Source organism: Nothoprocta perdicaria, unplaced genomic scaffold (assembly GCF_003342845.1).
Source record: "Nothoprocta perdicaria isolate Ctin4 unplaced genomic scaffold, notPer1 scaffold_28, whole genome shotgun sequence".
Taxonomy (NCBI): domain Eukaryota; kingdom Metazoa; phylum Chordata; class Aves; order Tinamiformes; family Tinamidae; genus Nothoprocta; species Nothoprocta perdicaria.
The window spans coordinates 5,765,009-5,778,632 of record NW_020455510.1 but is presented as its reverse complement, the minus strand read 5'-3'; the positions used below and the strand labels follow the sequence as shown (position 1 = coordinate 5,778,632).

General features: G+C 46.0%; 2 protein-coding genes across 3 annotated transcripts in view; both read right to left on the bottom strand.

The window, feature by feature from the left end:
- Positions 1-1,842: 1,842 nt before the first annotated feature.
- LOC112948851 (prolactin-releasing peptide receptor-like) lies at positions 1,843-5,040 on the bottom strand. 2 transcript variants are annotated; one of them, XR_003249709.1, is made up of 3 exons: positions 4,985-5,040; positions 2,246-4,212; positions 1,843-2,048 (listed from the first exon to the last, which is right to left on the bottom strand). XR_003249709.1 is itself a non-coding variant. In XM_026041183.1 (2 exons), exon 2 carries the CDS (start codon positions 4,208-4,210, stop codon positions 3,083-3,085), a length of 1,128 nt encoding a protein of 375 aa, XP_025896968.1. In that variant the 5' UTR covers positions 4,211-4,212; positions 4,985-5,040; the 3' UTR covers positions 1,843-3,082. The 2 variants fall into 2 exon arrangements, 1 of the variants encoding a protein (XP_025896968.1); XM_026041183.1 differs by having other exon boundaries at positions 1,843-4,212.
- A 3,836-nt stretch (positions 5,041-8,876) lies between these two features.
- The window catches only part of CCDC32 (coiled-coil domain containing 32), a 5,169-nt gene continuing 421 nt past the window's right edge, over positions 8,877-13,624 (bottom strand). The window contains exons 2-3 of the mRNA XM_026041116.1: positions 13,273-13,429; positions 8,877-11,551 (exon numbers count right to left, since the gene is read on the bottom strand). Coding sequence (XP_025896901.1) covers positions 11,413-11,551; positions 13,273-13,429 — 296 coding nt within the window. The 3' untranslated portion in view covers positions 8,877-11,412. The remainder of the gene's footprint in view (positions 11,552-13,272; positions 13,430-13,624) is intronic.

Genomic DNA, 13,624 nt, shown 5'->3' with positions numbered 1-13,624 from the left:
CAGCTCAGAGCMGAAGAGCGGTGGGTTTGGAGAGGTTGTGGAGAAGGTGAGCTAAATCATTCTAATTCCTGGGCATTCCCACTCAGTTTGTCCTTGAAGGAGCCTGAATCTTTTCTACCAAGTCTACTACAGCTATTGGTCATATGCTCAACAGTTCTCATCTTACCTTGGAAATGTTGCATGGACGCCAGTGTGACAGAGTTAGAAGGGATCTCAGAAGTAGATCATAGCCCCCCATCACTATCAATTTTTAGCAAACGTTTATGAACTGTGGGGACTTAAGGCTCTTTTTAGGGAAAAATACTGTAAACTTTCATTTCATTAAATGAACAAATGGCTTTTGCAACCGATAGGAGCGGGGTGGAGGAACAGTGTTCGTTTGATCTGGTCACATTGCTCAGCAGAACAATAAGAGAGGCAAATGTGCATGGTTGCAGATTATAGGAATAGATAAAAGAGATGTAAAACGGAGACAGCAGGAGAAGATGCAGACAGGAAGCCTTTTGTCTCTGAAGAGGTGGTAGGGCTGCCCTGTGTTTGCACCTCTGAACGTGCAGCAGGAAAATAATAAGAAAGAATAGCTGAGGAGAGCTATTGGGGTAATTCAAGGGGCTTTAGTTAAGGTTTAAGTAATAGAGCTTGTGATAGGAGGAAATTAATGAAGAAAGAATTGACAGAGGATGAGAGACTCTTGTTTTCCTACAGTGCCATCAGCTATAAGGAGAATTAACAGCCCAGGGCAAGGAGTAAAAAATACCATAGCTTCAGGTCAGTTAAAGCTAAGTGGGCCAAAATACTAGCAAAAGTGGAAGAACCCTTGTGCAAGGGAAAGGCTGGGATCTTACCCATAGACTTTCCCTTTTCTAGACTCTGACACATACTGTCAGAGACACAAAACTGATTTTTTTTCTGCTTGGATTCCAGCGTTGACTCGCTGCTTTGTCTGATCATGACCAAACAACAGGATATTGCTTTCCTCTAAGAAATCCGAAAGGAATCAGACTTCTCAGAAGGCTCATTGTCCTTCGGGACAATACCAGTCTACATCTTGTGCCACTTGCCCATCCCTTTAAGATAAAGGCTAGTGTCCAGAAAACCAAAGCTTGTACGATCTCTCAAACTGCATGAATCTGACCCTAAAATGTGCCCGGCAATTTGCTGTGGTGGCTGTCGCTATCACCAAATGGTCCGTGAGCCTCTTTCTGTGGCTGCTTRGACAAAGAAGGAAGGATGTTATGGTGCTTGCAGGTCCATCTACAAGGCTTTGTGTGGGTCCTGCTTTTGTGTAGAGCCTGCCAGGATGCTCCGCAAGGAGAGGCTTGTGATGACAAGGTGGTTGCTGAGTGGGATGAACAAGACTTTTCTCCTGCAGCAGCATCAAGTTGGAGAGGAGTGACTTATTTCTCGGTCCTGCTTGTGCACAGAGGTATCCAGGGTGTCTGTATCCGTTTCTCAAACATCAGGAACTATTAAAGAGGATTCTTGCTAAGTGCTGTCACCCTATTGCTGTGTTGAGATCATGTTGGGCAAAGATGAGGAGCGTGGAACCACCAACCAGTCACAGTTTGGAGGAACAAGGACACACAAGAAGGGTCTGTGTGGAAGACYGACCAAAACCAAGTGGCAACTGCCAATAGTGACAGCAACATAGATAAATGTGTCTAAATTTATTATTTTCCTGCACTGAAATTAAGTGACACTCAAGGATATCAAAAGCAGATGTTATTTTTTTAGAGTAGAACCTATTCAAGCACACAGGCAGAGTTTTTCCAGCCTTTATTACAGGAAAAGACAAGCATCGCTCTTCTGKTGGGCCCTCCTTGGGGCAAGTGAGCCTCTTCCTCCAAGCGTGGCCATGCACATGAACAGTTGGAGCATTGGGGCCTTCCTTAGACAAATGGCTTCTCCCGAAAGTTTAGGAGATTACGAAGTCCTCCCCAGCCCAGTCTCTCAAAATGGGATATCTGCTTTCAGCAGCCACATGCCCCGGTACAGTCCCCAAGAGAGGAATGCACRTTGCTGAACGTATGTTGTCCTTTACCAGTGAGCTGCAATTGAAAAATACAACATCAACAAAGCACACGCAGCAATTTCACTGTCACCTGTGAGAGCTGTTGTTCTTAAAGGAGGCAGAATATGCTCTCCGTTGCTTAGGAACAATCTTTGTCCTACCAAATGAATCCATGCACCAAAGCCATTCTTAAATGCACCTAATATGTGTTATTCTTCCTTAGAAAAGACCCACCTCTTAAATAAGCTGCAAGGAGAAGTCCTGAATAGATTCTGAGTAGAGTCCTGGCTGCCTGCTTCCATCAGTTGTGTTCGGAAAGTGGGAGATTTGGGCCAAATTTAAGACTTTGGCCAAATTTGCCAAGTTGTCAGAGGAGCCACAAAAGTAGTCTTGAAAGTTCTGAGAAAGGGATCTACATGAGAGCAGGAAAACAGAACTTCTCCGGGGGTTACAGCTCAAATTATTAGTTCCTACTGCTTGATTGTATCCTTGAGATATGCAAAACTGAGCAGCTTTTAGGAGTGGTAAGAGGGGGCTGAAATGCCRTTTTCTGTCGCACCCTTGAGTTGCCACTACCAAGCAAGCACAAAAACTGAGGCAGACRTCTGACCACTGAGATCTAAAAACCAAGGCTCACAAAAAAATATCAGAATAGTTAAGTGTCTGGTCATTAATCTGGATACATCTATTTTGTCAGTGCAAGCAACTGTTGTCTCATAGACAATCACTTTTTTATTATTTTGAGCCTTGAATTAAGTCAGTTGGGAGCACATATCACTCCTTTAGTATTTCTACATCTGGCTCAGATTCTGCATTTGCACAATCATTGTATTTCTTGTTACTCTTTTTTTTTTTTTCACAAAGACCAAAATATGCTTGAATTGCTTGGAAGAGCCGGTCCTTGAAGACACAAATCCCACACTTCTGAGTTGTTAGGCACAAAAGTCCTTTTGSGGGGAACAGCAACATATCAATATCACAAGGCTTGAGCAATGGGCTTCTGTGTCCCAGCTAAAGCAAAGAGGAGCACRTGAGGTCCAAGAGCAAAAACGATCTTCTCATATATTTCAGTTAAGAGCATCTAGTTTGCAACGCTATCTTGTCTGAGAAACCCATAGGAGCATCTGCCAGAGTGGAGCAAGTATTGAAGCGAGATGCCTTGCAAGACAAGATGCTGGAGCTCTTCTTTTTGCGGTAAAGGCAGTTTCTAAGGTGCAACCTGAATTTGTCGTGGAGGGAGGCATAGATGAAAGGGTTGTAGCARGCAGAGCTCATGGCAATCAAGTGACATGAGACCTGGATGACGTTCACGTACCTCTTGTCCAGGATGGTGAACTCCTCGTCAATGTCTCTGATGAAGTTCACCACCTGGAGAGGGAGCCAGCAGATAGCAAAGCAAACCACCGATATGCTGAGCACCCGGAAGGTCTTCTGCTTTGTCTTGGCCCACTTGTCTTGGCAGGGGTAGGCAGCACCTGGGATATTTCTCTTCCTGAGGTGGTAAGAAATGGCACAGAAAGAGGCTGATACTGCCAAAAGTGGGAGCATGTAGGACAAGAGGAGCATCAAGCATGAGTACAGCAGCCTCTCCCTCTCTTCATGCTTCCAGAACTCTTCGCAGATGATCATGTCATGGCCAATCTTSTTGAGGTCCAGGTAGTGGGTGTGCAGCAAAGTGGGCACGGAGGCCATAACGGAGAGCAACCAAATGAAGGCCACGACGCAGACGCAGGACTTGCGGCTTATCCTCCGGCGAATGGGGTAGGCGACGACGACGTAGCGATCCACCGCAATGGCGGTGAGGGACAGCACCGACACGAACACGGTGGCGGCCTGCATCAAGGTGACGAAGTAGCACATGAACACGCCGAAGAGCCAGCCCCGCATCTCGAAGGCGTAGGAGGCGGTCAGCGGGACGCAGGCGAGGCACATGACCAAGTCRGCCGCCGCCAGGTTCCCGATGAGGAAATTGGTGGTGCAGTGCAGCTTCTTGGTGAGGGCGATGAGCAGGATGAGGAGGAGGTTCCCTGCGCACGCCACTGTCACGAGGGTGGCGTAAAGAGGGATGAAGAGCGGTTTCAGCTCCAAGAGGAGGTCCAGGCCTGTGAAGAGAGGCGCTGAGCTGTTCTGCCAGGAATCATTTGGGAGCTGACTGTAAGCCATGCTCGGTCCTTCCTGTAGCAGATGCTGCTTCTCCATGCCTTAAAGTCAAGCAGAGACAGGCTTTTTAGTCTCAAAGAGGAGGAAACCTGCCCCATTTGTGCTTTTGGGCAGAGCAAGCTGTCTCCAGGGCTTAGGATGAGCCTGGGCTGGCAGAGGTGATGCTGGGCTGTCTCTAGCTTGTCCTGGCTTAGGGCTGGCTATGGTTTTCTATCATATATCAGAGTAGCTCAGGGATTAGCCCYCATCAGGTGTCTCCTGCATAGGGTCTGCATAGGGTTGTCCTGGCAGTCAGGTTGCACTCTCTTCCCTCCAGGCTGATGGGATGGGGYGGAATGGAGATGCCATGACAGAATGAGCGAAACTTGGCTAAGAAATGGTTAACCAAACGGTGGGGAAGACGCAGGGAGCTGCAGGTCACCTCCAGCCGCTTGGGACACCTAAGGAAGAGCAATCCCCAGGCTTCCCGGACACACAGCAGCCAAAGGGGCTCCCGCGTCTTTGCTTTTAGCTTCTCACCCATCTACTCTCTTCCCTATGCTGGGTTTGCTCTCTCCTTACTTGGGTCACCTGAGCTGGTCCCCCTGCTTCCCATCCTTGCTCGCRCTCTCCCTTCTCTGAATCCATCCCTTTGCTCTTTCCTTGGAGCCRCATCCACCCTGGGGAGCGCTTTGCCTGAGCAGAGCCGCTCCATCCGCACGGCACCAAGATGCCTCTCTCCTGCTGCCGCGATGGTGCCGGAGGGTCGGGGCTGAGCCGCTGGGGCTGCGCGCGGATCCGCGCGGCTTCGGGACACGCCGGAGGCGCACTTACCCTCACAGGGATCCACGCTGCTGAGCTGGCCTCCTGGCAAGGTTAGACAGCAGTCCGGCTCGCCAACAATTCCCGATTCCCGTGGATGTGACAGAGACCGCTCGGCTCGCAAGGCACAGCCCTCTGGGCACTGTGGCTCTCCCCGGCGCACCCCACGCTGGGGCCGGCGCTGCGAAACTAAAAGCAAGGGGAGGAACAGGGTGTTCGCGTCCCCTCCTGCGCCTACCGGCGTTTCGGGAGTCCGCTCCTTCCCGTCCAGGTCCTTCTGCAAGGGGGCTCCGGGGCTTCCTCGGCAGTAGGATTTGCAACTCCTAGACTTAGGAGGTGCCCCCAGGTGATCCCAAGGGAGGAGGGATCTCTCTTAGCGGTGCTGGGTATCCCCTCCCCATCCCCATCCCATTATTCCAAGTTTGCTTTGTGCCGGGGCAAGCCGGAGCTGCAGCCGCTCACAATGTCCCCAGTTCTGCCTCTTTTCCACCAAACGCCTCTTCCCATTTCCCCGCGGAACATCTCAGGTCACCTTTTTTTCCACGGATGTGCTCGAGGAACTCGGTATTTTCAAGAGAGTTGACCCAGAAGAACAGCACGCGCGTAAGACCTTCTCAATCCACAAATCGCTTCCATTCATTATTATTGCTGCTTTTAAGAGGCTGAGAGGAAAGCTTTAGCACTAAAACCCTTTCTGCACTGACACTTTCCACTGGAAAAAAACTGCAAGGCACTGGAGTGTTTAGGACATGCAGGTAGCAGGATTAGCTTTTTATTCTTGACTGCGCATCCCCTACAAGCAACGTAAATGTCTTTTAATACAAAGCAAACCGAAGCGTTCATACATTATTCATTCTTGCACGGAACATTGCTAGTTTTTKGGGKTTTTTTTAAAGAAAACYGTARTTCTGGAAAGCTCTTTTTTTYCCCCTCCTTTCCCCTTCCTTCTGTCAGCAGGACTTGAGTCCCTCATTTTTCAGGAAACCTGTTTTCCCAGTGATCCGAATCGTCCCTGAGATGCTGTAACCCCCTTGATGGATGCAGTTATTTCCAGCCTACCCCGTTCACCCCTGCAAATCTCTAAGCACACGACCCATGCYGAGACTGGCAATCTCGACTTCTTTTCTCGTTGTCCCTTGAAGCCACCGGGTGAAAATGCTGCAAGGAAACAGCTGGACTGAAACACCGGAGTCCCGGAGAGGAATCACGGCTGATGTTGCAGCTGTGCTTAAATCTGTCAGCAGATGCCATGAGAGGGGAAACAAATTCCCTGACTAGATTTGGAAGGGCAGGCCATGAATTTGGGGATTTTTTTTTTCTTTCTCATTTTTATGGGGTAGATATTGTTGCGTGAAGGAACTTTGGATGCACCGTGTTCTGAAGGGCTCCTCACCTTCCTCAACAACTTTTTAAGGAGGGTGATGCCTCCTACCTGGAGTGCCTAGCTGGTTGCAATGTAGTTATATCRGGTGATTAAAAGGAGAGGAACCGAGTGTTACTCGTATAACTCACTGCAGTTATGAAATGAAGTTCCTGCAGGACTTCTAACAAGACCGGAGTTGCTGCTGGGTACCCAGTGATAATATTAGTGCCCTCTGCCTGTAGTAGTCACTTTATTTCCATTGCATCACACTAGAGTTTTACAATTGGCAATGAGAGCTGAAATTAACCCTCGGGAAAACTATTTTGGTGACCTGAAGGATGTGCTGATGTTAAGATAAAGCAGATTGCTGAGGATTAAAGGCTTCAGCAAGTGAACCTGTGAAAATCTTCTCTTTCCCAGGCCAGACAGGTTCCAAAAACCACTCTGGAGTCGCGTTCGTGGCGACAGAATTTTGCAGGAACAGATTTTTCCACTCCCAGCTCTTGGGAAACAACTTGGCTGATCTACCTCAGAGCAACCGTGACAAGAGTTGACTCCTTAGGCCTCCACAGCTGAGTCCCAGGTCCCACATTGACCCTTAACTTAGATAAGGAAATGGCTTCATGGAGATATTTCCAATGTGTACATCTATTGCCAAAGAGGCTCTTCCTGCACAACTCCAGGTCTCCAGCAGAAGCACGAATCGCTCTGTGAGCTCTCGTGGAGACTTTGGGACCTTGGACCAGTGGATTGGAAACAGTGTGAATGAACCCCTTCAAAGAATTCATTTTCAAACTCTCAGGTCTTCCCATGTATATTGCTGCAGAACAGCCTGGTTACTGCACTGGACCAGTTGTTCCCCCCTCATGAAAAGACTGGGGCTTTGTCACTTTGACTTTCCTCTACGTACAGGGAAAAACAAGTCTTTGTGTCTCCAGGACCTCACGTTGAAGTCCAACATTTTAGTTACTTTCTAGTCCAATGACTTGTTATTTAACAGGGACCCAGTACCTGGATGCCAGCTCCAAAGCAGGTCATTTCCCACCGTCTCCACTGGCTTTGGATGTCTCTATACTCCACATGAAAGATCTTTCAATCTTTTCCAGAATAACTTATTTTAAATGGAGAAAAGTTAAAAACAGCCTCCTCTTGATCATTTTATTTACTTTTATATATTTATTGCAGCAGCAGGAAGGGAAATTYGCACATCAGTACTATAAGGAGTTCTGCAAAGCGAAGGCTTTTGGCAAAAGCCGCCTGCTAATTTGTCTCAGGCTGATGACTGTGGGTCTGCGTTATGTGAATTGTCTGAGAGCTGGGTTTAAGGAAACGCATTCATCCCTGTCAAATAACCAGCAGGAAGAAAATAATCATCGGCAGTCTGGCCAAGAGCTTTTTGTTCATTTTAAAGAGCAGAAGAATCTGATAAGCCTTTTATTTTTTTGACTTAATATTTACCGCTTCCAAGGAGCTGCGGGATAATCACTCTTGCCATCGGCTTCTACCTGCATTAGTCACTGCACGGAGCCAGTCTTAAGAAATAGCTGCTGGTTTTAGGAGGTGACAGGGCTCGGCACCTGGAAAGCATCTCCACATGCAGCAGTGGAAGCAGGAGCAGCAGAAGCCGCTTCTGGCAACGCCAGCCTTGGGTCTGGTCACGTTCTYGGCCCAACGGCATCCGCAGCGCAGCCCTTCCTCCCACGGGTCCCACAAATTCCCACGTTTTCTTCCACGTGGAGAGCCCATCCGTTAAAAAGCGGGACGGAAGGGCAGAATATTATTAGCCTCGTTATGCTAACAATGCCAATTCACCCTCTAATCAGGTTGCATTCATTTGGGTAAGTACACGGCGAACTGCCTCCTTTCCGCGTGCTGGTCGGCAGGAGTCCTTGGGAAACAGGCACGGGAGACCTGCGGGAATTGCACAGCCGGTACCTTTCCTAGCACACATCAAGCTCAATAATTGTCCTTGGTTTTATCTCCTCCCATGCATTCCTTTCCTTTCCTTGCCTAAAATGGGCCCTTCTGCATTTCCCAGCGTGGGCCTTCGCCTTGCTGCAACAGGCTGAACGTGCTGCTGAACTGAGGACCAACCTGTGCCTACTGATAATTTGCCTTTTTCTCTGCTATTACCTGGATATCAGCTGCTCCTCTCTGCTGGTTTTGTTTAGGCTGGCACATCTCCCAGTGTGTGTGTTATTTCCACATCCAGAAAGGCTGCCCTTGCTGTGCGAGCAAAAAGGCCCTAGTGGAAATGCTGTTCATGCCAGCAAGAGCTCTCGTGACTGACAGAAGCTGAACAGCTCTTTCTTTGGCTCAGAAAAAGAAAACTAAAAGAAAAAAATAGTAATTGCTGAAAGTAATTTCCTTGCTGGGGTAACTACATCCAGCAGGCTTGCACCAAGACAGACCAACACTGAAACACGTGTGCTAGTCTCACACTGAGCCCAACACAGGCTGAATGCATCACAGCTTTTCTCCATTCCCATGGATGCAGCCTTCCCAACAGAGTTTTTAAGGYGAATTCCCATCGCTCTTAGGACAATTCAAGTATAGGGCAACCCCAAGTCTATGCGTCCCAAGGGGGAACTATAGGACTGAGTCACCTATGTCAGCTTTCAGAGCAAGACTGTAAAGAGGCAGAGCTTAATGTAGTCCTTGTTTTGAGTACAGTCTCTAGGTCTATAGTTAAATGTCAATCTCAAGACACTCAGCTTTTAGAAGGCTTAATTTTCTATATAAAAATATATATATGTATATTCTGCAGATGGCCAGGAACAGTATTTAACCCCTTCTCCCTTGCTTGACTTTCTGGCACCGGGCTGCTCACTGCTGATTTCTGCAGGTGTTTTTTAGTGAAAGCCCTTGAATCTGCTGATAATTATCAATGTCTGCAAGAGGTCTAACTCTTCCATCCTTTAACAAGGTGCTTTACAAACACAAAGGGGTAGTGAACAGCCAGTCCTCACTGTTACATTTAAAAAGATCTTCTAGCACAAGAAGATACCCAAAGGGGCAAGTCTCACATTTTGGATAAATCTAAGCAGATGGAAAGGGGAAAAGCTTCCCCTTTTTCCAAACAGAGATCTCACTGACTCGCAAATATGTCTTGACCGGGTATCACTGAAAAGGCAACGGACTCGTAGTTTCATGTTCTGTATTGAGACAATTCTTACCAACCATTTTTCTTGGGTTTTCAGAGCTGTTTTCACATGAAAGAGTCAGTACTGCTTTCTCTAAGCTCACTTTTTTCAAAGGCAGAAGAGGTTATGTGGCTCTAAAATGTTAAGTGTTTTGGTAGTGTTGTTTGAAAAGCTTTTTTTAACTCAGACGATTTTAATGGGGAGAGACAAGATAATGTAAAGCATGTTCACATCCATTTATAATCACAAAAGGGAAATGTACTGACTAGAAAACAGCATGGTTACAGAAAAAAAAAAAGAAAATTGCATTTTTCTCTCCTTGCACATGCTATTTCTGGCATATACTCAGAAGTGTCTTCATTACAGCCTGACAATGCAGTGGGAGGTAGGGTCTATACAGGACTGTATTTGAATGCACAACAAATCAGGAACCTCAGAAAAATTAACAAGGACATTTAAAAGAAGACAAAAGAGCCCTCCAACAAGGCAGACTGGCTGACATTCAGATGATTCACTGTATTTCTCAAATCTCAAAGTGTATGCTTGCCCTAATGAAGAAATGAAGAATGTATAGAGAATAGAATTCATCAGAGAATGGATAATGAAGAATGCACTTGGAGAACTMTGAGTGTATCTTACTTTGTGAATAGTAAGGTTGAGGTAGGCAGTTACACTGATTAAGAAGATCACGGGGACAAGCCCCAAGTCACAACACTGAAAATCACAGGCAGAAGCAGCAATAGGGTCATAGTGAATGAGACAACAGCACCGTCTGTAACTGCACAGAGACAAAAAGCAATGAAAATATATCAAGGAGCTAGTTTAAAAATGTATTTTCACACAGTTATACCTTGAATATGAGTCTAGTCCACATAAGCTACCAGAATCACCCTATAGGTTCTGTCTAAAGAGCTTTACCCACCAGGAGACRTAGGTTGCTTCCCTCTACTGACCTTTGGTGTTAATGTTAGGAGGGAAAGCACAGCTTAAAGCAGAGTCAGTCTTAGACCACTTCATAATTACAGATGTTTTGATTAGTGATGGGAACCCTCTGCAGAGCTAAACGGGATGACAGAGAAATGTACATGGCAGCACATTTCAAGTCAGACAACCCTCTGCAAGCCTGTGCTGAAAATAAGTTATTTGCAGTCCGTGTGGTTAACACTTATTTTCCTGAATACTGAATCTCATCTGTCCCTTTCTCAGTGAGACTAAAAGACAGAAAAGCAAGGGACAAAAAGGGACAAGCAACGCAAAATTATTCCCTCTCCAGTCTATTCTGTTATAGAGGATTTGGATGACCAGTGAAGTRGGATGTTCCAAGAGGGTATGTTAGAAAGAGGAATGTTAAATAGCCTTCTGTAGCCTTCAATAATGATATCTGCTCAATTCTGACAATGACAGTTCCTTTAGGACTCCACATTCAGATAGATGAAAAATACCTATCCTGCTCCAGACAGCTCAGAGCCAGCCCAAACACAGATACCGAGAGCACCACTGTGTCCTTTGCAGCAAGGAAAAACGTGCCCAGTATCATAACAAAACAGGAGGAAAAACTAATTCCACAGTTTATCTGTTCTATTCTAGAGCGCGGTATTTTCTGATGCTTCTCAACAGCTGCTTTTCTTTTTGTTCAATATCTCTCTTGCTGATTTACACACAATTCGCATTGGGACTGGAATCATTAGGCTGCTACAGGCTGGGAGTAGATCAATGCAGGACCCGAGTTCAGCGCTCACTGTGTGTCATGGGCATTTCACTCTTACAAATAACAACCACCAGTCACTAGCCCTGCAGCTCCACAGATTTTTTAACTGGTTTAACTAACAATATTTGGCACTGTCCCTCAACCCCAACTTGTTTTTACTGTAACTGCCAACAACTGCAACAGGATTAGGGCAAGAGGCAGCTGTGTGGCGTGACTGGCGTGCACCTCACTGCTCCGCTCCAGGAGGCTCTTCCTCGGTCTCCTGCTTCTCCGYCTGGGATTCCGGAGGGATGAGGCACTGGACTTCTTCAGTACTGATTGCCACTTTATCAGGCTGCAGCCACCGCTTTAGGTGTTCCAGTGTGCTAAAATACAAAGGCCAAGACAAGGTGAACATAAGTGAACACAGTGAACATAAAACAACACTAAAAACTCAAAAGGGCATTACAAACAAAGCCAGAAGAAGGCTCCAGATAKATTTATTTCAATTTGGTAGACTCTTTTGTGGACCGTAAACTCATCTGCGTGCCGGAGGAGCAGGCAGGATCCTTCACTGCAATAACACAGAAGCATCGTGCTTCTTGACGTCCCGCTGCGAGTCTGTCAGCAATATCCTTAAAAGGCAGGACATGGCTCATAAAGAAAACACTTCAAAGTGTAGGAAGAACTCAGGCTGTTTTGTTGCAGCTAGGCTTTTTCAGCTACGCTTGGAAAGGTWTTATTCTCTCTCACTGGTTTTCCTGATGAACATAATCCTCAGCAGGTACATCACCTTCTGTTTTTCTAAAGTATTCGTTTGTCACTGCAGCCAAAGGCTTTATAAAATTGAGGGTTCAGCTTCCTGGGTTGGAGGTACAAAGCCAGCATTGAAAAATACAAAAATACAACAAACYTGGTCAATGGCGATGAAGAGTAGGAACAAAAGCATATAAAAAAGCCCCTATGAATCATGTATACAGAGCATGACCATTAATGTTTACTAGCAAAACTAACACCACAAGGTTAAGAAAAAAAAAGTGGTATGAGTGGTATGAATACTCCCTAGAATGCTAGCCCTCCTATGGATACTATACAAACATATTAATACACTAATATACTTGATATTTTAGAGCCTATTTCTAAATGATTGATCTCAGAGCAGATTTAATGGGAATCAAATAGCTCAGTACCTCTCAGCGATGACTTCTACCTTCCTTTACTCAAATTCTAGTGAGGAAAAATTTTCGAGGATAACATTCTCAGCCCTTAAAAACATTTGCCAAATAAAAAGATCACACAGGTCTGCTAWTATATGACTTTTTAAAATACATATTGCATCCAAGCTAAATGGTTTGAAGAAAGAACCAARAATCTACCTATAAGTATTATTTTTCACCCTTAGGCTCCAAAACTAGCTTGAGCAGATTTTCTTCAAAGGAGGCAAAAAGATTTTCTTTTCAGCAAGAAGCAATCATGAAAAATGCCAGCTCAGAAAGCGAAGATATTGCGAACATTTTAAGCGACTGAGAACCTGAGATTGCGAAAGAAAGAGACTTTCATATTGTCATGAAAGAAAAGAAAAGGTAATGGGGGAGAGAGCAAAAGAACTGTTAAGACAGGCACCAAACTGAAAGCCAGTTATTTGGGAGAGCCAATCTCAGGACTGGCATCAACCCAGTAAAGAGCTTCAAAGAAAAGGTTGCACCCGGAGCAGTGCTTAGGTGGGACTTTACAAGGATGCAGGGAATGGCCTGGGATTCCTTTGTAAAGTTAAGCTTAAAAATCATAACAACAATAATTTGAGATGCTTTAAAGAATCCCTGCTCTGCGTGCAACGAGGGAAATCATCCAGCAGGTTCAAACTGCAAATGTTCTGGCTATTTTCCTGCACGTGGGAGGGAAATGGTATTTACCATTTTCCTGACCGTTTCAGGAAAGGCTGCGACAACCTTGGCCAAGTTGCAGTGAAACATTATCCTTCCTCACGATGCCCTGGAACAATTCCTGGCCAGAACTTACCTTACTTTTACAAAATAAAGTGGGATCTATTGGCTAACAGAAATGATTTGCCCGGAATGGTTGATTCCTTGGTTAATTTGCTTATTACCTCTCATCAGATTCATGTCCCTCTAGGAAACATTCGGACTCAACCTTCTCCTGCAGGAACCTGTCCCAGCATTCCTTCCTGGCCTGGGAAAGCGTACGCAGCATCTCCTTGGAGGTCACCTCCTGGGACAAGCCCTTAATTCGCATCAGTCTTCTCTCTGCAAGGAGGCAAAGAAAGGGTTTCTTTTATTTCTTGCTTTTCTGAGGGAAACTCTGGACTTTTCGGTCAGAAAGGCTGAATAAACTCTTCAAGATTAATTCATATTTAGCACTGAATTATTTTTTGCAATATTTCAGGTCTGCGTGCCTGTATTTTTCTCCAGGATGATCCCTGGAGGCCCCTTCCAACCTGG